Here is a 25313-nt window from a genome sequence, read left to right as displayed (position 1 = left end):
CTTTTACTCAAGTACATTTTTAATTCCGGACTTAACCCTAACCCTTCCCAGCATTTCTATATTGCAGTATTGGTACTTTTAGTAAAAAAAAATTGAGTACGTTTTCCACCACTGGTTAAATCTAATGGAGAGAGAAGCACTGCCTGGCCTTGATAATCACGACAAAAATGACACGGTGCGTGGTGGTGAGTGGGCGTGACCCGCCCCGTCAGCCTCCCCCCGCCTCCTCCTCCTCCTCCTCTTCAGTGTGGGCGGGGCCCCGTGCTGGAGAGAGAGAGCGAGAGAAACACGACACCCCGCGAGCTGCGAGAGACGCGCGGGGGGAGGAGAGATACAGCTACTGAGTGACTGAGTGAGTGAGAGAGTGAGTGAGTGGAGGAATAAAAAAAAGTCCGTAAAGAAAGAGAGAGAGAGAGAGGGTAGGCTTATCCAAAAATTGTGATTCTTCCATCAAAGAAGTTGAGCTTTTTCGGGCCGCGACATGTCAAACAAACAACGATGAAGAAGATGCGGCTGAAGCGGAGTAAACAACGGCGACAGGACAGTTAGCGAAAGTACTTTTGTAAACACGCACGGAGAGAGAGAGAGAGAGAGAGAGACGGCGAGAGAGAGTGAAAGAGTCGAGAGAGAGAGAGAAAGGGGGCTCTAACGGCGGCTCGCTCGAGTCGGGACGGTTAGGTTCAGGTTGGCCCGTTTTTCCGCTGCTTTGCAACTTGAGCTCGTTTTCAACGGTCGCTCCAACTCCTGCCCCCCCCCGGTGGAAGCAGCGCGTCGCTCGGCCAGCGGCACTGGCTTCTTCTCCTTCTCCCCCGGTCGGTTGAGATAAAGTTCCATCCAGCGGGTACAAAGTTAAAGTTTCTTCCCCTCCAGCGCCTCCTCCACCCCCAGCTTCTGAACCCGGAGGAACGGCGGAGAGACTTTTCATTTCCACCAGAGAGTGACTTGTGGAATTCACCCAGACAGACGTTAGTTAGCTCCGCAGCTAACAGCCAGTCCGCTGCTTGGCCGCTTCTCATAAAGCACAATGAAAACACCGGGAGATTCTGGTAAGTTTATGCCCTAAAATTGTGACATTAATCCACTATTGTCTTAGTTAAAATCATGCTTGTTGTTATTGTTGTCAGTGTAACAAACGTGTTCTAACTTTGGTATAATTAGCAGCAACCCACACAGTTCTCCAACATCGTGACAACTATTGGAACTATTAAGTCTGGACTTTTTTTTTGTGTGTGTGTCAGCGTGGGTGCTGCCGTGGACCCGTGGCGAGATCAGATGATATGAAACGAATAGGATGCGATTATGAAATGAGATATGAAAAGGGTTCAATAGATACTTCACTGCTGAAGAGGAAGTGGTTATTGTACAGTTGTTACAGTGTATCTATAGCAGCATCCCGTGGAAAGGCAACAATGTATTTCACCTTTCAAGAGTGAGAATCCTAGAAGCACTATGCCTGCTCTCTGCGTTTGTGTGCGTGCGTGCAGTGGTGTAATGTAACGAAGTACATTTACTTAAGTACTGTACTTAAGTACAATTGTGAGGTATTCTTTACTTTACTGGAGTATTTCTAATTTTCAGTACTTTTACTTCTACTACATCTCAGAGGCAAATATTGTACCTCTACCCCACTGCAATTATTTGAAAACTATTTTAAGTTACTAGCTACTTTGTTTTGATTATTATTACAAGACATTACCCACTTCGGCCATTTGAAAATAGCCGATCTACAAGCTCACAATATGTGCCAACCTTGTAGATCTGCTATTTTCAAAAGATTTGTATACATTTCATACATTTGAAAACTTGTGAAATAGGACATTTTGCATAATGAGTACTTTATACTTTTGGTTAAGTACATTGTGATGCCAATACTTTTGTACTTTTACTCAAGTCCATTTTGAATTCCGGACGTTTACTTGTATGAGTATTTCTACATTGCAGTATTGATACTTTTACTTAAGTCAAAGAAATGTGAGTACTTCTTCCACCACTGTGTGTGTGTGTGTGTGTGTGTGTGTGTGTGTGTGTGTGTGTGTGTGTGTGTGTGGGAGAGAAAGAGCGTGAGAAAGAGACGGACATGTTGGTACTTGAAGTAAGAGTTTTCCCCTGCTCACTTGCGGTGATCGGAGGATCAGTTCAGGTAACATATAGGTAGGGGCTGGATGTTTACCTTCATTTTGTCAGGTATATAGATAGGCCTGTCAGCAAACCGAGCTGAGGCAACGCGACGGGGAGGGGAGGGAGGGGGGTGAGTGGGGGGGTTTCCACTTGTCAGCTGAGCTGTGTGTCTGTGTAATTCCTGAAATGCTTGCATAAGTTCGTTCCTGCAGTGTGCTGCCTCTTTTCCTTGAAGGCCGTGCACGTCTATTCAGAAACGAGGAAGTGTGGCGAAGTATATGCCAATTATGCATTTTATTATTTCAGTGGCACAATGACAAAACTTGTCTACGGCCTTGTTATGCTTTGGGCTCATCACGGAGTGACGCACGCCAGCGTGCGTCATTATTATTAAGATTTCACTCTGTGTGTGCGGAATGAGAATAAATTGTTTTTTCCTCCCTGTGGGAACAGTGTGATGTCTTCTTTTTCTAAAGCATGGGTTGGTAAGAATACATTTGGCGTGGGGCCATGTGTGTGTGTGTGTGAGGCTCAGGCTGGCTGACACAGTGTGTGTGTGTGTGTGTGTGTGTGTGTGTGTGTGTGCCTGTGGGACCCTTCCCACTCCTCCTGGCCTGGCCCGGGCCCTGCTCCCCTCCCCCACTCCTATCCCCTCCTGACTCCCGCTGCTGCTGCACCCAGCCTCACGCCCCCCGCCCCTCTCAACCGCATTCCTACACACCCCCTCCCTGGAGCAGCCGACAGCCCTGACATCACACACATCCCACCACAAGTGGCCCTTTTACTAAGCTTTGTGTGTGTGTGTGTGTGTGTGTGTGTGTGTGTGTGTGTGTGTGTGTGTGTGTGTGTGTGTGTGTGTGTGTGTGTGTGGTTGTAGTGCATATTTGTGACTTGTGAGTTGTTCTGGGAATGTACTAAAAATTGATTGGGCCTATAGGTCATAGGTTAGTAGTGTGTGTGTGTGTGTGTGTGTGTGTGATTAGTGCTCAAGTGAGTGCTTCTGTGATTATGTTATGTATTACTTGCCCTCAGCAGCATCACCACCAGCCCTCCTTTGCCATTTAAGTGTGTTGACAAACACGGCTACTCTCGTCACATCGCCGGGCGCATTACCAAACGGTTAATCAGATCTCATAATGGAGCCTTTAAATAGTTTAATTATTGAACTGCTTAATCCAACCGACATTGTCTTGATCTCCCCCTCCTGCTGTCGCCGGCCCCGGATACGCAATCAGAGCGCCGGTATTAACCCTTACCCTGTGTGGTCCCGCTCATTAAGACCGGGGGCACATTTGCAGGATGGCAATGGATATAAATAGTGCGGGTGGTATCTGTAGGATAAAAATGTAATCATCCTCTCCCCTCATAGGAGGATTATGTCGTATACACCGTAAGCCGCTTCATCTCTGGAGGGCCCTATACCTCCCATTCTCTCCCATCGTTCGATGCTTTATCCCCACCTTCTGTACTTGCTACTTTTCCACGGTCACTTCATTAGGCGGGTATATTGACGATAGGATTTGTGCCAGTGTGAACTGATCTGATGAGGTAGGAAACGGGGATTGAAGGACTGCATCCGAGTGTGTGAGCCCTCTGAGAGACTTTATTGTAATCGGTGATGTCATGGGGATCAAACCCCATTCGCCACCACGTCAGACTGTTTGTCCATCAACAGCCATGTATGTGGGTGTCCGGCCGAAGTGCAGCTCCCGCTCATTTTAACCCATTATTAAGACCTGAAGCCGATTCTACAAATGTCTCCTAAATCCCAACAGTTTTCTTTAGAACGTATGTTTCTATGTTAGTGGTTCTCAAACTTTTTCATGTCGAGGACCCCCAAAATTATATGTATTTGGCCGCGGACCCCCACCTCAAAATATGTTGTTCCAGGGACCCCCCAGAAGCAAAGATTTGTGTTAAAAATGTTCGTTTTGAAAGAATATAAATATATTAATTTGCACACATTTTCTCGATCTTTCAAAAATAGCAGATCTACAAGCTCGTAGCGCGGCACTCGGTGCCGCGCTATGAGCTTGTATATCTGCTATTTTTGAATAGCCAAAGTGTAAAATAATGCTTTTTTTTTGCTCAAATCAAAAAGTGACACAGATGCGTTCCTGGCCTCAATGGGTTAAAATGCAGCGCACCAGATAACAGATTTGCAGGATGCAAATGTTAATAGTGTATGTGTTTTGCATCCAGCAACAAATGTCACTTTTAGTACCTATACAGTGCTGCTGTGTTTACCCAGTCATTATTCCTGGTAATCAGTTAAGTTTCTAACTGCATTCCAACAGGTTGCATTAGTCAGCTGATGTATTGGAACAGCAGCCCTTGTTGTATTGTTCTTATAGAGCCTGGCCAGTGCCAGATTTCTGGGTCCTCTGTCGATTTTGGAGCATCCTCCTAGATTAGAAGACCATTGATTGCTGATGTTTTGACCAATATTTTGTAAAAGAAAGAGGGAAAAAGTCTCTATTTGAGAACATTTAACTTAAAAGCAATCAAATAAGAAATAAACGCAAATACACTTTTGATGGATATGTTAAAAAAAAAAGTATAGAAAACATTTAACTTCAATAATACAACGTAAAAGCACACAAGTGAATATAAAATACACACATAAACTGGAATTCATTTTATTTAACCGCTTAGGTTAAATTTAATGTTTTTGAAACATTTGCCCAAAATAGGAAGAGCAGGATGTGGTGAAAGTGGTGAAAATTGGCTGCATAATTACCAATAAATCAGTTGGGCTCTAGTTGCTCTCATGCTGTGCTGATTATGAGTCATGTCACTTCTCAATTACAGCAGCAGAGCCAAACGTAAACGTCCACATCCAGTGAAGTTTCTATTCTAAGTGATTGGCAGTTATCTCTCCTCCCCTATCGCTCTACAGACCTACATCCTGCCCTGTGAGGCTCAAAGGTTGTGCTAAAGATAATTGATTGGATTCTGACGATAAGGACGGCCACAAACACACGCACACGCCACACACACACACACACACACACACACACACACACACACACACACACACACACACACACACACACACACACACACACACACGTAAAAGGCTAATTAGCCTACTGTCTTTCTTTCTCTTCTCGCCTATATTTGTTATTTCAGCTCATTTTGTCTTCCTCGCTCATTTTGAACTCTTCCATCCCTCTTTAGAAGGACTTTAGTTCTTTATTTTCTGTGCCACTTCTCTCTCTTTCCCTCTCTATCTGATGGGATAAGGACTGGTGTGTGTGTGTGTCTTTGTGCGATGGAAGTGGCTGGTGGGATCTCTAGCTTTGGAGTGCCCATTGTGCGTGTATGTGTGTGTATGGAGTAGACGGGGACAATGGTGGGAGTGGGGCAGGCTGTGGGGGCCGATTGTGCGAGGACTTGTGGGGCCAGGGACCTCTCATTGTACTCATAATGGAGCAGAGCGGCTCATAGTTTTTTGGTGGTGCTTTTTTGACAAGTGACGAGACCGCACTCCTGCATGCGTGTGAGAGACATTTTGTATGTGAGAGAGAGAGAGAGAGGGAGGGAGAGAGAGGGAGGAAACGTGACACATCCCAGCCTGACCATGATTCTTCCCTCTCATGTTTGTTCATCAATCCATTAAGTCTCAGAGTTCATTAAAGATTTAGATCTAACATACTATTTAAAAAATGGTCTAACACTGTCGCTTTTGTCACTTATTTTTGTAGCGATTTGGTTCTCAAATTGTATTATAATATTAACGGTTCACAGTAAAAACAAAAGAATCTGCAGACATACTGTATATTTGCATGTTTTTATTACATTTTTTAGGCATTTGTACTTTATTATTATTAGTACAGCAGAGAGAAAGACCGGACTGAGAAGGTAGAGGCGGATTAGAACCCAAAACATTGTAACAAGGTGTATTCCCATGCCGTCTGTTCACTGACTGACTGACTGATTTGATACATCTTTGTTTCCTAATATGAGGCGGTTTCCCGATTCCCCATTCCATACGAGATTGATGTGTCATAGAGCAGTTTTACTTGTTAGCCCAGCCACACACACACATGCGCACACACGCACACACACACAGCCTTACTGTATGGTGTGACAGGGCAGAAGGGATAATTTTAGGACCGAAAGGAAAAGTATCACCATTTCTGTCAGTTTGTGTGTGTGACTACATGCACGCATGTGCTTCAATCTCAATGCGGCAACGATAAGCCCAGCGATAGCCTTATCTGTGAAAACTCCCTGCTAACAGTGCTGACCACAGCAAAACCATTGCCTCCCATTATTCCCCCAATACAGATCTAGTGCCTGCATAGTGTTGTAGAGCATACATACACGTAGGTAGGGCAGCCAGCGCTACAATTGGTGATTCATTTGACTGTTTGACATAGTTAAAGCCAATTACCATGCAGGACTTACATATTTAGACATACATACGTCACACACACTCTCACACACACACACACACACACACACACACACACACACACACACACACACACACACACACACACACACACACACACACACACACACGTATATGTGTGTTTATATAACAAATATACATTTCATGATCTTTAACACACATAATACATAAACACAGTGGTGGAAAGTAACTAAGTACATTTACTTAAGTACTGTACTTAAGTACAATTTTGAGGTATTTGTACTTTACTTGAGTATTTCCAATTTCCAATACTTTTACTTCTACTCCACTACATCTCAGAGGCAAATATTGTACTTTTACTCCACTACAATTATTTGACAAATTTAGTTACTAGTTACTTTTCAGATATAAATTGTTACATTATAAAACACACATTAACCACTTCAGCCCTATTTTATACATGTGCTATTTGAAAATAGCCGATCTACAAGCTCACAACGTGTCGCATCGCGACGCGTTGTGAGCTTGTAGATCGGCTATTTTCAAACATTTTAGTACTTTTACTTTTGGTACTTTAATAACATTTTTATGGCAATACTTTTGTACTTTTACTCAAGTAAATTTTGAATTCTGGACTTTTACTTGTAACAGAGTAATTCTATATTGCAGTATTGGTACTTTTACTTAAGTAAAGAATTTGAGTACTTTTTCCACTACTGCATACACACACACACACTACTAATACAGAATAACCACGACCCACTTGGCCTTGTTCAAACTTTTGAGTTTTAATCTGGTTATATCTCATCTGTAGTGCAGATAAGTTGACAAATGACTTGTGTGTGTACAAAAAAAAAGAAGGGGGGGGGGGGGCTGTGTGTATGGGGGTCTTTAGTTAGTGGAAATGTCTGTATTTAGTCAGGAATGTGACCAAAGGGAACAATGCGCCCAGCCACTCGACACTAATGGTGCTCCCCACTATTAGCAGGCCTTTTTGCCTGTGTGTGTGCCCTTGGCCTAGAGACACCACAGGAGAAAGAGAGAGAGAGAGAGAGAGAGACACAAGGCCTCCGTACCCTTGACCGCTCGGCTGCCTCTGACCACTGGACAGTACCGCCGGCAGCCTTATTACCCCACCACACACACACACACAAACAAACGCACACACACACACACACTCTTCAGCAGTGGTGGAAAAAGTACTCAAATTCTTTACTTAAGTAAAAGTACCAATACTGCAATATAAAAAATACTCTGTTACAAGTAAAAGTGCAGAATTCAAAATGTACTTGAGTAAAAGTACGTAAGTACTGGCATCAAAATGTACTTAAAGTACCAAAAGCAAAAGTACTAAAATGTTTGAAAATAGCAGATCTACAAGCTCACAACGCGTCGCGATGCGACGCGTTGTGAGCTTGTAGATCGGCTATTTTCAAATAGCCTATAGGTATAAAATAGGGCTAAAGTGGTTAATGTATGTTCTATAACATCATAATTTACATCTGCAAAGTAACTAGTAACTAAATTTTTCAAATAACTTTAGTGGAGTAAAAGTACAATATTTGCCTCTGAGATGTAGTGGAGTAGAAGTAAAAGTATTGGAAATTGGAAATACTCAAGTAAAGTACAAATATCTCAAAATTGTACTTAAGTACAGTACTTTATTAAATGTACTTAGTTACTTTACATCACTGCTCTTCAGGCATACTTACATATACTTTAACTTTTACATACATACACAGTACACGCAAATACACATTTACATGTGTACAATGACTAACCACGTTTACCACACACTTGCACACAGTCTTTCTCTGTCTGCTCTCTCCCTCTCTCACACACACACACACACGCACACACAAGCACATTAGACCAGATCTGGCCGTATGGATTATGTGGTTCTCAAACAGCCTGTTTGATCAGCTGCACGGTCGGGTGGTAGAAAACACTTGGTAGTTTTACACTGATAACACAAACGGCAGAACTAAATGTGTCCTCAGGCCTATGTGTGTGGGTGTGTGTTGTGTTGGGGTGGGGGGGGGGGGGGGGGGTTGTTCGGGTCCTAGTTTTCCTGCAGCCCCATTAGTTGTAACCGCAGTCTGACCCCCTCCAGTATTGACAGTATTGGCTATCGTTCAGAGACAGTAATGCTTCATTTATGCTCCAGTGTACACTATAACCGGCGCGTCACCTCCGCAAGACATTGTGTGAGCTTGTAGATCTGCTATATTTATGCGTACGAGGAAGTATAATGGGTTTTAATACTGGGTAGAGCTACTCTATGTGTGGGAATGGGGCGCACTGTTGAACCACTTCTTGCTGAGAAATGGTAACACACCATACACACTACACTACACACAAACCCGCATACATCATGTATGCGTGTGCACATGCACGCTCACACTGCTGCTTTTTATTGGAATTCCTGGACCTCCCACATTCCTGCTCCGAAGCACTAATAGTTGCCGTCTGTGGCGTATTACTTTAGTGGCTGTTGTGTTTTTTTCCCCTCTGCTATCTCAGCAAGCTTCCCCTCGCTGCACTACACTCTGAATAACTCGCAAAGACACACACACACACACACACACACACACACACATATAGTGTGGAAAAGACATGCAGTACATACAGAACTTTCCCTCCACAAAAATGACTAAATTAGAGACCATTATATTCATTAGATGACAATCGTCAACTTAAAAGTGGTTTTGCCAGATTAGCTCGACAGACCCTCTTAAAGACGGCTAGACTCCTGCAGGGCCACGTCGTAAAAGCAATCTGTCAAACCTCTGAATCGATTGACATTATATCATCATCTGTCTAAGGCCCCTTTGAGCATAATGTATGAGGCAGGCCACATATATTCCCTACAAGGGTTGTTTAGGAACTATAAAACAAGAAGGCTATCCACACATTGAAAGTACATTTCCAAATAATTTGGTCTGGATAGCCTTCCTCTTTTTGTAGTTTTATTTTCATTTTTGTAAATCTTTTCATGGGCTTCTGTTTGTGACACACACACACAGTTTCTTTTTTTCAGATGTGTATTTAGGCTGAGTTGGAAACACAGCAGGGCGTGGTGGTGTGCATAGATTGACCTGCACTGTTCTGCAGCCGTGTGTGTGTGTGTGTGTGTGTGTGTTTGTGTGTGTGTATATTGTAATTTAATCCAGGGAGTTTACAGAGCAGCATTGTTGCTGTGGAGACTCAATATGAGGCGTAGAAAGGCATGTTTTTGTAAAGCAATATCAAGCCAGAGGTGTTTGCGTGTGTCTGAGAGAATCTCAGGCAGAGAATGCTCCGAATCAGGGTAGAAAGTGTGTATTAGGATTAGGCGAACAAATTAAAGTGTGTATTTGTTCATGCATGTGTCGGAGGGAAAAAGTGGCTATTGGGTAGTACTCGATAAGTGTGTGTGTGTGTGTGTGTGTGTGTGTGTGTGTGTGTGTGTGTGTGTGTGTGTGTGCCCGGTGTCCATGCATGCGTGGTTACGTGAGGGGGGTGTACGTATCACAGGTCCTTGGTGTGCACTGTGGCGGCGCCACTGAAACCGATCTGAACCTGACGCCACACACACACACACACACACACACGCACACGCACACGCACAGACAGACAGAGCGGCCTGACACACCTGTGGATATCAGGTAGCCTGTGTCTCTATCCCTTGTGATCTTCCCAGATCAGAGTTATTAGGATCCTTCCCAGCACAATGAGCTGTCCTCAGGCTCAGAGAGAGAGAGAGGCTGCTCTGTCTCCTCCCAGTCCCTGTGTTATTAGTGGGTAAAAGCTGGCAGGGGATGGGACGGCTCTGACTCACCACCAGGACCATCAGGACACAGAGAGAGAAAGAGAGAGGGAGCTGCCTTAGTCCTGTTACCCCTTAACCAGGGTGACATCACACACCACACCACTAGCCACAGCACCTGGACTGGACACTGAGACACACACACACACACACAAGCGCACAATTGCTATCGCGCACTCACTTGTGTGAGCAGACAGACAGTCATAACGTTAATAACCCATTAAGACCTGAGGCGATTCCTAAAAAAAATCTAACCGTTTTTGGAAAAAAATCAAAACATTTTTTTCCCCAAGATTTTTCAAAAATAGCAGATCTACAAGCTCATAGCGCGGCACTCGGTGCCGCGCTATGCGCTTGTAGATCTGCTATTTTTGAATAGCCAAAGAAATCTAAAGTGACACAGATGCGTTCCAGGTCTTAATGGGATAAGTTAGTACGTTTGGTGTATTGTTGGTACCTCATGTGTAGGCTAATGCGTCATGAAGTTATTATCTCCGCCAGGCTGGAGGCGGAGATTATGTTTTTTTCTCCACCCCACAATCTTCAAATCGGCCGCATGATTGCACTATACCAGGCTGGCTTTGTGTTTTGGCCTGTAACTCTTGAACCGTAGCTGTTATAATCATAATCAAAGTTGTTATTTTCCCCCTGGATTCCTTGGATCATGACGAAACTTGACGAAACCTCCCATATACGTTGGCCATGCGTATTTCTGGCCAACACATTTTTTTTTGCAAATTCTTCAAAACACTTTTTACTACTACAGATTTTGTCCAAAACCCAATACATACATATTGATTAATGTGAACATTCAGATTTTTTTATTCAATTCTAATTGTCTATAATTGGTTGCAGGGGGAGCCTATTTTACAAAAGAAATGCCACACGTTCTGTCGACCCCAACTTTGAATCACATATTGATCGGGGCCCCTATACAACGCAGAGCCAAAAGCGATTCACTTCCAAGGAGTGCTAGAAATGCTACAAATATTTGTTGCAGAAGCATTATTTGTTTTCCCCAAATTGGGTGAAATTCAAAGTAGACCTAAGTGATGTAGGTAATATGTGTATTGCTTATCCCACTAAGACCTGGAACGCATCTGTGTCACTTTGGATTTCTTTGGCTATTCAAAAATAGCAGATATACAAGCTCATAGCGCGGCACCGAGTGCCGCGCTATGAGCTTGTAGATCTGCTATTTTTGAAAAATCGTGAAAAAATATATTCTAATTTTTCCCCAAAAAACTGTTAGGATTTAGAAAACATTTTAAGAGGCCTTAATGGGTTATACACAGTATGTGTGTAGTCTGAATCTGTGTGTGCGTGTGTGTGCGTGTGTGCGTGTGTGCGTGTGTGTGTGTGTGTGTGTGTGTGTATGTATGTAGGCGTGCCTGCATATTATGTGTGTGTGTGTTGTGTGAGCCAGGGTGCGGTGGTGTTACTGACTCTGGGAAGCGGCAGCGGACTGGAGCTCCTAACCTCTGTCTCACCCCCCTGTAAGCCCAGCAGAAAGACGGCAATGTTGGAATACTTTCTCTGGCTATTTTTGTCTGGGAATCCGCCTCTATGCCGGACCCAGAGAGCAGGGAAGGGACGGGTGGAGGGGGGGGGGGGGGGGATATCTAATCTAATTTCAGAGGATGGGAAGTCACCAAAAGAACTACTGTGCCACTCGCGTACTGGTGATATACTTGGCGTGTGTGTGCTTGTGTGTGTGTGTGTGTGTGTGTGTGTGTGTGTGTGTGTGTGTGTGTGGTCGGCTGTCCGTGGAGTATTGAAATGCCGTCTGGCGCCACCTTAAACTTTCTCTCTTTTTTCTCTCTCTCTCGCTCTCTTCTTACTCTCTCTCACCCCCCCCTTCTCCCCCCCCCCCCCCCCCCCCACCCTGCTCTGTCCCTCGCTTCTTTCCTCTCCCGTCTCTCCTTCCCTCCTCGTCCTTCCACCCCATGTATGGAATGCAGAATCACGTTTGAAGACAGTTTTTTATTCTCTTCTTTGACCCATCTTTCCCCCCCCATGTCTCTCTCTCTCTCTCTCTCAAATGTCTTTACCTAGACTCTCTCTCGTCCCATGTACAGACCTGTTCTGTGTACGTCAGTGTTCATTTTGAACTTTGAGCCAACTCATAGTGTGTGTGTGTGCGTGTGCGTGTGTGTGTGTGTGTGTGTGCGTGCGTGTGTTTTGAGGAGAATCTGTGTGGTTGAGTCACGTGTGTGTATCTAGGCAGGGATGAAGGTATGGTAACACCTTGTAAGGCGTGCGTGCGTGCACGTGTGTGTGTGTGTGTGTGTGTGTGTGTGGGAGTGTGTGTGTGCGCATGCTGGAACAGAATGTGCCGAGTGGGTTTTGTCACTGGAAAGAATGACTGCATCATGCCCCTGTGCTGAAAAGATTCAACTCTCAGGCTTTGGACAGCGTGAACTTCTGTATTTTGAATTTCATTAAACAAATGAGATGGAAACGCCGGCTCTGCTTTATGTCTTAACACATCGCACACAGTGTGTGATGTCTTCATATACATACACACGTATACACAACGTCTTAACCCATTGAGACCTGAAGCCGATTCTAAATGTCTCCTAAATCTCAACAGTATTCTGAAAAACGTATGTTTCTATATCAGTGGTGTTCAATCTTTGTCATGTCAAGGACCCCCAAAATTATATGTATTTGGCCGCGAACCCCCATCAAAATATTTTGTTCCAGGGACCCCCAGAAGCAACGATTTGAGTTAAAAATGTTCGCTTTAAAACAACTTATATTCAAAGATTTGCACACATTTTCACGATTTTTCAAAAATAGCAGATCTACAAGCTCGTATGAGCTTGTAGATCTGCTATTTTTGAATAGCCCAAAGTGTAAAATAATGCTTTTTAGCTCAAATCTAAAAATGAGACAGTTCCAGGTCTTAATGGGTTAATGCTGTGTGAGAGACCGGGGTGGATAGCCTACATGTGTGTTTAGGCTCACGTAGGACACCACTTTATCAACAGCCCGAGATAGGGCCTTCTTGTTTGATAGGGTTCGCTGTGGTGAACTTTGAGTGTTCGGCTCTGTGTGTGTGTGTGTGCGTGTATGTGTGTGATAAGTGGAAAGAGGACATCCTCTGTCTTTTATCAGCTGCAACTGGTTGATCTAATTTAGGCCTTCTGGACAGCCCCATACGTAAGCACTGTCCTTTGTGCCGTGTGTGTGTGTGTGTGTGCTAGCCTTGTCCTTTGTGCCTGAGATCAGAGATTTAGAAACACTAAACGTGTACAGTTTTTTTGTGTGCCCTATTTGGGTCAAATGATAGCTAGCTTAAAAAATATATAAAATTACTTCATAAATAAATTGAAAATACAAGATGCAATCACACCAACATAAACTCATACACAACAAATCTAAATAACACCACAATACAAAAATCTAAACAAAATGAATTGTAAAAAACAGCTAGAATTAAATAAAACCACAATAATAAATGTGTCTCGAGGCGCATTAGTTCATCCTGAACATAGTAGAAAGCCAAAACATCCTTTCCAGGGTTACTCCACCACTGACCCGATAGCAAGCCTTTTCAACTTGCTAGCTTTTCACTATACTAGTATTTAGTTTTACCAGTACTTAGCTACAGCTCACATGCAAATTACTCTTTAGGTTGCATTTTGCCCTTTTAAAAAGTAGAAAGGGTTTATCTGGCCTGGTCTCTCTCTGTGTACGCGTTTGTGCGTGTATGTGCGCTCGTGTGTGTGTCTCCACATGCACATACACACATACTGTATCCCCACGGAGGGGGGTGAAACCTTTTTAAGCATCGATTGACTCCCCCCATCCTATCCCAGCCCTCCCAACCTTCATTTCTGTGTCACCAATCCATGAGCCAATACCCCAGTGGCGGCTCCGCTTTCCATTAAGCCATCTCCTCTCTCTCTCTACCTCCTCCTCCTCTGTCTGCCTCTCGCTCCCTCTATCCTCCCCCCCACGCCCCCTCACCCCGATTCGTCCTGTGCCCTCTTCTGTCTGTCCCAATCATGCAGTCTCTCTCCTCCTCCTCCACTCACCTCTCTCTCTCTCTCTCTCTCTCCACGGCCCAGTTTCCCCCTCTTCCCAAATACTCTCGTCTGCTCCGCTCTCTGCTTTCCCCTTTTCCCCCGGGGTCTAATTCATCCTCCCTCTCTCTCTCTCTCTCTCTCTCCGCTGTCTGTTCCCTCTCTTTTCGGTTCTCTCCAGGTTCTTTTCTCACATGAAAGAAGCATGTTTTCGTTTTGTTTGTCGGGCCACGGTGTCAGCCGAGATAAAACGACTCATCGGTTGTTGTCAAGCCGACCGGCCGAGTAGACTGACCGTAACCCCCTAACGTAAAACTATATAATGTGATGATGACCCAATGATTAACCCATTGAGACCTGAAGACGATTCTACATGTCTCCTAAATCTCAACAGTATTCCGAAAAACGTATGTTTCTATATCAGTGGTGCTCAATCTTTTTCATGTCAAGGACCCCCAAAATGATATGTATTTGGCCGCTGACCCCAATCTCAAAACATTTTGTTCCAGGGACCCCCCAGAAGCAAAGATTTGAGTTAAAAACGTTCGCTTTTAAACAATATATTCAAAGATTTGCACACATTTTCACAACTTTTCAAAAATAGCAGATCCACAAGCTCATAGCGCGGCACTCGGTGAGCTTGTATATCTGCTATTTTTGAATAGCCCAAAGTGTAAAATAATGCTTTTTAGCTCAAATCTAAAAATGACAGATGCGTTGGTTCCAGGTCTCAATGGGTTAATAATCACATGATCAATGGCATACCAGCAACATTTGGAAAATGTGTGATACAACAACTCCCTCTGTGGTTGAAAAGTGTTGATATGTTGGCAGAGAGTAAAATGTCCCACACTCCCACTGCAATGTGAGACATTAACCAATCAAGTGGCTAGTCTCCAACACACACCCATGGCAACTCACAACTGAAACTGTCAGGCCAGCATGGACCTGTACCTAAATAGTTGTCTTATTTTTGTGTTGGCTACTCAAAAATAACAGATATACAAGCGCACAGCTTGTACATCTGCTATTTTTGAACATTTAAAAAAAAATCTTGAAAGTGTTAGTAACATTTTGAATAATTTTGAATTTCGAAAAACGCTTGAGAACCACCGATTTAGAACCCACTAAGACCTGGAAGGCATCTGTGTCACTTTAGATTTCTTTGGCTATTCAAAAATAGCAGATATACAAGCTCGTAGCGCGGCACCGAGTGCCGCGCTACGAGCTTGTAGATCTGCTATTTTTTTTTTTTTTTCAAAAAAATGTTAGGATTTAGAAAACATTTTTAAGAATTGCCTCAGGTCTTAATGGGTTAATGGGTTAAGAGAGAGAGGGTTCCTTCCAGACTGTGTCCAACATCACGTTGGACACAGTCAATTGCGTCTCTCTCTCAGCAGGACAAACATCTGATTCTTTTCACTGTCTGGTCAATCCATCCATCCTCTTTAAATGTTCAAGACTTCCTTCCTAAAGGATCCTGTCCCCCCCACACACTCTTTCTAGGTCTGTTTTTTGTATGTGCATTTTTTTCTTTGCTCTTTTTTTTTTGGTGTGTATGTGCATGAAAGAGAGTTTGAGTGTGTGTGTGTGTGTGTGTGTGTGTGTGTGTGTGTGTGTGTGTGTGTGTGTGTCTGTCTGTGTGTGCATGTGTGTGTGTGTTGGCCTGAGAGAAACTGAATAATGCATACATCATTGGAAAGGTATTTATAGGAAAGCAGCATGATTAAAGTTTAATAGCGGAGCCGGCCATCAGGCCCATAGCATATCTTCCTCTGGCTCAGAACACACACGCTCACGTGCGTGCGCACACACACACATACAGTATATTTGAAGACACACACACACACACACACACACACACACACACACACACACACTAACACACACACACACACACACACACACACACACACACACACACACACACACACACACACACACACACACACACACACACACACACACACACACACACACACACATACACACCACATCTGGAAGTGGGCTCATCTCATGACTTATTTGTCAAGGAGTTTGTCTATGAGCTGTAGCACTCTCCATGTTACGGGTCCCATCTCATCTTTTAGCCTTTTAGCGCCCTGACCCGTATGTGTCCTCTGTTGATATGTCAGCCCACAGACCCACTAAACAACAAGCTACACTTTGACTCATAATCCTGTTATGAGACACGACCCCAAGGGGAATGAATGGAGCACAGCCTGGCTGAAGCATCCGCGTCTTTACCTGACGTTTTGGCCTGGGTTTTAGTTTTCTCCTTTTATTTCCCTCTGATTTCCGTTTTTCCGATCATCATCTTGGCAATTTATATCTTGAATAATCGAGAAGCACGTTTTTTAAGCACATATGCATTATTCTATACTTCTTCACACAACGGTGTAGTGCAACATTTGTGATAATAGCAGATCAACTAGCTCACAAAGCGTTGCATGGCGACTGGTTGTGAGCTTGCACCCCTACAATGTGATATACATTCTTCTGTAGTACAGTAGATCTCTCTAGGTCGTCCTCAGACGAGCCCTCCATCGTTGCTTCCAGTCATCCCGGTTCTCCATACATCCGGCCAGCTCGTCTGTGCTTTGCGCTCCTGCGTCTTTCTTGAGTACATCCACATATGTTAGTGCGGGACGTCCCCGAGACCGGTGCCCATGTGTTGGTTCCCACAGCACCAGTTTGCTGGCTGGCAGCTCCTGGTGTCTTTGGCAGTGTCCTGCTAGTCTCATTCTCCTGGCAGCTACTTTATCGCTCACCCTTAGTTGGTATTCCCTCATATAGGGTCTTGTTGGTGACATGTACATTCCTGCTGATGTTAAGTACTGCACGCAACATTCTGGTGTAGCACCCGTCCAGAGACTTCTGTAGGGTTGGCTTCAGGGTCCAGCATTCACTGCCATACAGGAGAACAGACTCTACCGTTGCAAAGAAGAAGCTGAGTTTGATTTGTCGGGGGAGGATGGAGTTCCATACACTAGTCATGCCATTCAGGGATTGTTTCTGTTGTTTCAATGACAATTCTACAATTGTCATTGTAGATGATTTCTTCATTACGTCATTATTTTTGTTTCTTCATTGCTTGTTTTATTTTAAAAGCAGCATTTTCTGATTTTTGAGATAATACATAATAATAATAACTGTCTTTAGAATGCAATCAATCCATGCAATCAGTTCTCATTTTGGAGCTGTGTGCTCCAGCAGTTAAAGAACGTTAAGTATGCATCTACAATAAGTTGCTCTTGACCTTAGAGTTAATAATATATTGACCTGGTCATAGCCCTGGGCACTTAAAGTCTTAATCCAGCCTTGTTCGAATCCCATGGCACCGAACAAAGATTTAAAGCTTCAAAGTATTTCAGCCATATTGAAATATGGAAATACATGTTTTTTACCAGCCAGCAATGTTATACTGTGTATGTACAAAGCTGTTTTCTTTCTTTACCAGTGATGCAGTGCACAATCTTGTATTGATATTTACATTAAGTATGTAATTGCTAAATCACCCTAATCTTCAGTTGAGCCACACTCCTACTGTCCCCAGCTATTTTTTTGTTCCTTGACTTCCTTCCTCTCTTGAGCTTTATGTTTGTTGTACTACACTCACTGAAAATGACTTTCCATGTGTGCCCTCCCATCCATCCCCATCTGTTTATTTTTATTTTTTTATTTTAACCCCTCATGGTAAGTCTGTGTGTTTGTTGTTTATGTGTGAGTGGGTATGATGATGATGATGATAACGATACTTTATTGTCAGATTTCTTTGAAATGTGTCTTGCATCATTCACCAGTAGCACCATTTGTTAGACCAACTAGAGAAGTGCGCTCCTCGGAGTGCAGATCTCCTCCCGGCCTGCTTGCCCGCCCAGGGCTGTGTCAGTGGTGCTTGAGATGATCTGTTAACAGACACACAGACAGACGGACAGGTGCAACAACATAATCTCTGCGTCCCGGCCATTCCGGCCTGGTGGACATAATGACAAAAGAACAAATAAAATGCATACATTTAACATCGCATTGCATATATATAATACAAAGAGGATTACGCTCTGTGTACATATGTTACTTTTGTGACTGTGGGAATGTGTGTGTGTGTGTGTGTGTGTGTGTGTGTGTGTGTGTGTGTGTGTGTGTGTGTGTGTGTGTGTGTGTGTGTGTGTGTGTGTGTGTGTGTGTGTGTGTGTGTGTGTGTGTGTGTGTGTGTGTGTGTGTGTGTGTGTGTGCCTGTCCCAGTACTTTGGTACAGTAGCCCCACTCTGGGTCACACTAGTTTTTAATCTATGTCCATTTTAGAGCCAGACACGTCCCAGTGCCATTATGTAACAACTACACGCACACACACACACACACACACACACACACACACACACACACACACACACACACACACACACGCTGTGACTGTTGTTTTAAGGGATTAGAGCTTTTAATGAAGGGAATAGTGTTCTCTAGATCCCTGGCGTTGAGCAGAATGAAGTGAGACAGGTAGAGGAGCATGGAACAGGAGCAGCAGAATGAAGTGAGACAGGTAGAGGAGCATGGAACAGGAGCAGCAGAATGATGTGAGACAGGTAGAGGAGCATGGAACAGGAGCAGCAGAATGATGTGAGACAGGGAGAGAAGCATGGAACAGGAGCAGCAGAATGATGTGAGACAGGGAGAGGAGCATGGAACAGGAGCAGCAGAATGATGTGAGACAGGTAGAGGAGCATGGAACAGGAGCAGCAGAATGATGTGAGACAGGGAGAGAAGCATGGAACAGGAGCAGCAGAATGATGTGAGACAGGGAGAGGAGCATGGAACAGGAGCAGCAGAATGATGTGAGACAGGGAGAGAAGCATGGAACAGGAGCAGCAGAATGATGTGAGACAGGGAGAGGAGCATGGAACAGGAGCAGCAGAATGATGTGAGACAGGTAGAGGAGCATGGAACAGGAGCAGCAGAATGATGTGAGACAGGGAGAGAGGCATGGAACAGGAGCAGCAGAATGATGTGAGACAGGGAGAGAGGCATGGAACAGGAGCAGCAGAATGATGTGAGACAGGGAGAGAGGCATGGAACAGGAGCAGCAGAATGAAGTGAGACAGGTAGAGAGGCATGGAACAGGAGCAGCAGAATGATGTGAGACAGGGAGAGAGGCATGGAACAGGAGCAGCAGAATGATGTGAGACAGGGAGAGAGGCATGGAACAGGAGCAGCAGAATGATGTGAGACAGGTAGAGGAGCATGGAACAGGAGCAGCAGAATGATGTGAGACAGGGAGAGGAGCATGGAACAGGAGCAGCAGAATGATGTGAGACAGGGAGAGAGGCATGGAACAGGAGCAGCAGAATGATGTGAGACAGGGAGAGGAGCATGGAACAGGAGCAGCAGAATGATGTGAGACAGGGAGAGAGGCATGGAACAGGAGCAGCAGAATGATGTGAGACAGGGAGAGAAGCATGGAACAGGAGCAGCAGAATGAAGTGAGACAGGTAGAGAGGCATGGAACAGGAGCAGCAGAATGATGTGAGACAGGGAGAGAGGCATGGAACAGGAGCAGCAGAATGATGTGAGACAGGGAGAGAGGCATGGAACAGGAGCAGCAGAATGATGTGAGACAGGGAGAGAGGCATGGAACAGGAGCAGCAGAATGATGTGAGACAGGGAGAGAGGCATGGAACAGGAGCAGCAGAATGATGTGAGACAGGTAGAGGAGCATGGAACAGGAGCAGCAGAATGATGTGAGACAGGGAGAGGAGCATGGAACAGGAGCAGCAGAATGATGTGAGACAGGGAGAGAGGCATGGAACAGGAGCAGCAGAATGATGTGAGACAGGGAGAGAAGCATGGAACAGGAGCAGCAGAATGAAGTGAGACAGGTAGAGAGGCATGGAACAGGAGCAGCAGAATGATGTGAGACAGGGAGAGGAGCATGGAACAGGAGCAGCAGAATGGAGTGAGACAGGGAGAGGAGCATGGAACAGGAGCAGCAGAATGATGTGAGACAGGGAGAGGAGCATGGAACAGGAGCAGCAGAATGATGTGAGACAGGGAGAGGAGCATGGAACAGGAGCAGCAGAATGATGTGAGACAGGTAGAGGAGCATGGAACAGGAGCAGCAGAATGATGGAGGAAGGTGAGGGGCATGGAGGGAGGGAGGGAGGAGAGCGGGACGGAAGTGTGGAGATGAGTGCAACGTTGGAGGGATTCTTTTGAAAATGTAGGTATTATGTGGGTAAAGAGGGGGAACAGGGTGGGAAGAGGAGGAGAGATGATGACTTAAGTGGTCACACGTGTACACTCTCTCTCTCTCTCTGTAGCCTTTACTTCCTGATACTCTTTACTGCACAATGAAGCTTAAAAGACCCACGTTTAAGTTCAAAGCTCCATTCATGACTGTATGACTGTTAGTGCTGACTATTGGTTCTACTACATACTATAGAATAATACTACACATACTGCATCACTATTGCAAGAGGCTGTAAGGAATTGTGATTTGGCTTGGGACCATGTAGTCTGTTGCTTCGTGGTATATATAGCAGGCTCACAAAATCATCAGTCCCAGGTTCGATTCCAGGTCTGCCACTTAACCCCTTTAACCAATCCCTGAGCACTGTATTGATGGCTGCTCACTGGTCCAGTAGTTATAGGATGGGTAAAATGCAGTGGACAAAATTCACATATGTGCAAAAATACAGTGGCAAAAAAACACCCCAAGAGGTGGGGTTATAAAATGAAGTGGCACGGCGAAGGGCATTTTTTATTTATTTAAACTGAACAAATTCTACCATTCAACTATTTGCATAATTAATTGATTAACTCATTCATTCATCATTAATTAATTCCGTTTAGTTTTTTGCTCAGAAATAGGGGGTGGGGGGTGACAACTCATATTTTATGTGAGGTGTCCTATTGGGCAGCCCTATTATTATATTACAAGTACGAAATTAAGAATGAACGAAAAAGTGAGGTTATATCAACGGTGAGAGACTCCAGAGCACTCAGAAAACTGTCATGTCATGGTCAGTCACCAATAGTTGTGAGATTATGTTTCCTTGAAATCTAGCATCATCATCTGCAAACTGCACAACTTTGTATACATGTTACCATGGAAACCAACTGGAGCCATCTGTAAAAAAAAAAAGTGCCATCGGAACACCGCACAGTCGATGCATTTACAGTTAGAGAGAGCGGAGCAAAGTGATACCTGGAAGTACTCTGTGCCATGCAAATTTGTGTTCAGCATAATTTTTTTTTGAGCGAGAGAGAGAGAGAGAGAGAGAGAGAGAGAGAGAGGTGGTGGAGGGGGGATGATGCCTCATGGCTTATGGTTCTTTACAGCGCTTATTAATTCAGGTGAAAAAAAAAACATCTTTTTACTTCAAGGAGTAGCAGCCCAGACCTACACCTGACTACTGCTTAGACACCACACACACACACACACACACACACACACACACACACACACACACACACACACACACACACACTAGGGTCTTTGTGCTCGAGTCTCTGACGCACACCTGCGTGCCACTTTCTAGACCGTATGCCACGCACACACTCTGTTACACACACTGCATCTCTCTCTCCCTCTCCCTCTCTCCCTCTCTCTCTCTCTCTCTCTCTCTCCCTCTCTCCCGATTCAGCCCCCAGCCACTGTGTGTGGGCGTCCCATCATTCAGGATACTGGGCTCGTCTGGCCCGAGCATTAGCCCTTTACTACGCGTACACACCAACAGACCAGTGTTGCCAGATTCTGTGAGAGAAACAAGCAAACCAGGTCTAGGAAAACCCAGCCCAAACGAAGCGACTATGGGGCCACACGAGTACTTTAACATGTACATCAGCTATTTGAAAATAGCAGATCTACAGGCTCACAACGCGACGCGTTGTGAGCCTGTAGATCGGCTATTTTCAAATAAAATCTTGCGGGGGAAATTGTGATAAGCGAGGATCTGGCAACCCGGCTGCAACAGACACACACACATTCATTCCCCCAGGTTGTAGGTGTAAAGAGAACGAAAGAATGAGTGTGTGTCCTTGAGCCGTTATTGTCAGTGTATGTAACTACGCGTAGGTGTGTGGGAGATTAGTGTCCTCTGTGCCTCTACCCCTATTGTCATTATGTGTGTGTGTGTGTGTGTGTGTGTGTGTGTGTGTGTGTGAGAGAGATCAGGGTTTAGGCATTGTGTGGAGGTGTAACTCTGTAACTTAGTGTGTGTGTGTGTGTGTGTGTGTGTGTGTGTGTGTGTGTGTGTGTGTGTGTGTGTGTGTGTGTGTGTGTGTGTGTGTGTGTGTGTGTGTGTGTGTGTGTGTGAGTGGGGAATCCCCCTGTTAACTTACACCCTGGACGGCTGATCTGAGCACTTTTCATTTGCTACTGGGGACAATAGATTGTGCGTGCGTGTGTGTGTGTGTGTGTGTGTGTGTGTATATAATGCCGTCATGCCTTGCTGTGTGTGTGTGTGTGTGTGTGTGTGTGTGTGCGTGTGTGGCTTCCTGTGCGAAAGGTGTAGCCACTGGCTGGCATAATCAACGTATATATGTTCTCACAGGATGGAACACATATTACATACATACAGTATATATACTGTATATACATAGACACAAGCATGCAGGCAGTCAGAGCGAGAGGTTACTGAGGCAGTGCCTCATGTTCTGTGCGTGTTCCACAGAGCGGAGGTAATTGGTGTGTGTGTGCGTGTGCGTGTGCGTGTACACTCGGCTCTTACATAACACCATCCAACCAGTACATGGACTGTAGGGAGAAAGTTCATTGCTCTCTCTCTGTCTGTCTATGTCGCTCTCTGTCTGTCTGTCTGTCTGTCTGTCTGTCTGTCTGTCTAGCTGTCTCTCTGTCTGTCTGTCTGTCCGTCTAGCTGTCTGTCAGTCTCTGTCTGCGTCTCTCTGTGTCTTTCTGAATCTCTTACATCTTTCTCTTCTTCTTTCTGTCTCTCTGTTATTCTCATTTTCTGTCAGCGTCCTTCCTTCCTGGGTCTTTTATTTGTTACGGTCTCATCTGTTTATGAATTTCCTTCCTATCCGTCTTTTGTCTCACTCTATGTCTCTGTCTCACTCTTTCTTTCTGTTGGCATCTGTCTTTGGAGCGACGAGTGTGACAGGGTTAGAGCGATGTCATTTGCATTGTATTTATTATTTTTTGTTATTTTTCAAGGCCGATACAATTCTGGTATTTTGGAGAACATAAAGGGCAGATTTATTTCTCTCTCAATGATTCTGATATCCATAAATAATGTAGCTCTGTACCCTGAAACTAAGGCATCTGATTAATTGTCTTTCATTCTAGACATGCATTTTTATTGTTAATCCAATTTTACATTTCAAGCACTTTAATCACTCTTCCTGAACATTTAAGAGTAGTGCTTGAAATGTTCTTTTTCATGTATTCAAAATACACCAGATAATTAAAATCTTTATCGACAATGTGCATAATTAACACAAAAAATGTGTTTTCCAAATTTGGAAAAACGGTGAGTAAACAAATCTGCCATATGTCCTTAGCAGCCGATACTGATATGGTACAAAATATTAATATTGTCCCGATCTGTCGGTCAATCTGATGCATTTCAGTCGTATACTTGTTATTACTTTTAACAGGGAGCACATCTTAATCCATTACACTGTTGTTTATGGTACATTTAAAATGTACATACATATGTAACCATCCAACACCAGATCATTTTTATACGGATCCATCAATACGTATCAGAAGGCATGGGGAATTCCAAACTGCAGCTTCTTAGCTCAGATCAAAGTCCAATTACGGTATGTAGAATTAACTTAGTTTTAGTTTTGAGTTTTTCTTCCTCTGGTAATCTAATTTACAAAGATATTAACCAAATGAACCCTAGCGTCCCTGTTCTGGGCATGTCCTGTCCGTTCAGCGGAAATGCTGTAGGCAAACATTCAGCGCAAATAGCTGATCTGCAAGCCTTGCAATGTGACACGCTGTGAGCTTGTAGATTGGCTATTTTTGGTGAAGAGATTTGATGTAGAGGGGAAAAGAGGGGACCAAGTACAGACCCCTGGGGGGGGGGGCCGGTCAGTCAATGTATATCGGGTTTAAATGGTTAATAAAGCATAAAGGATATTCTAGTAAGTTGTGGAAGGTGCAGTTATTCCAATATCAGCATGTGGCCCTACATCAGTGGTTCTCAAACTTTTTCATGTCAAGGACCCCCAAATTGACACTTTTTTTAGCCCGCGGACCCCTATTTCAAAAGATATGCCAGGGACCCCCATAAGAGAAGATTTTTTTCGATTTTCTAGCAGTGATTCTCAACCATTTTAATTTCAAGGACCCCCAGTTTGACATGCATTAGGGCTACAGACCCCCCATTTAATGGCATTTCTATCACTTGGACCGCAATTTATATTGTAAAAGCTATGTCAATTTAACTCTGAGAGTGTACAAATGGAACCAAATGGACCCGTGCCTAATCAATCATGTAGCTGGGGACCCCCTGGAACTCCCTCAAGGACCCCTGGGGGTCCCCGGACCCCACTTTGAGAACCAATGGCCTACATCTCTCTCCATCTCTTGTCATGTGAGATGTAGTCTCACTCTTCTACAGTCCTCAAATACTACAGGGAATGTGTAACTCACTCAGCCTCACAAATGTGACACGAAGATGTCATCTGTTTGTAATTTCCATTTAAAATATATTTTTCAATATTTTTCAATTTCCATTTCTGCTAAGCAGCAAGCTAGATAGGCTTCAGCTAATTGGGGCAGTAGGACTTAATTTATGCGACTGCAAAGAATAAACAGAAGTTTGTGTTTGTGGGATGGACATCCGCTTTATTTCTAATGCATTTTCATTGCTTCCGGTGTACAGACTGTTAGGTGGAGGCATTTGACAAGGGGTAATTCGTCCCACCTCACAATAGCGATGTCTAATGCTAGGTTTGCAACCGTTGCTAAACGCCATTGAGTAGGACAAGCTCCCATTCATATCAT

The 25313-nt window shown here is 44.3% G+C and overlaps 1 protein-coding gene across 3 annotated transcripts in view; it reads left to right on the top strand.

The window, feature by feature from the left end:
- Nucleotides 1-328: 328 nt before the first annotated feature.
- erfl3 (Ets2 repressor factor like 3) overlaps nucleotides 329-25313 on the top strand; it is an 83765-nt gene continuing 58780 nt past the window's right edge. For all 3 annotated transcript variants that reach the window (XR_014600454.1, XM_084052562.1, XM_084052561.1), the window contains exon 1: nucleotides 329-1046. Coding sequence is in view for 2 of the 3 variants with exons in the window: in XM_084052562.1 (XP_083908688.1) it covers nucleotides 1025-1046 (22 nt within the window). In the remaining variant the exon portion in view is untranslated. The remainder of the gene's footprint in view (nucleotides 1047-25313) is intronic.

Source organism: Gymnoscopelus microlampas (assembly GCF_963454915.1).
Source record: "Gymnoscopelus microlampas genome assembly, chromosome: 3".
Classification (NCBI taxonomy): domain Eukaryota; kingdom Metazoa; phylum Chordata; class Actinopteri; order Myctophiformes; family Myctophidae; genus Gymnoscopelus; species Gymnoscopelus microlampas.
The sequence above is the reverse complement of the archived record's forward strand: the minus strand, read 5'-3'. Positions and strand labels throughout refer to the sequence as shown.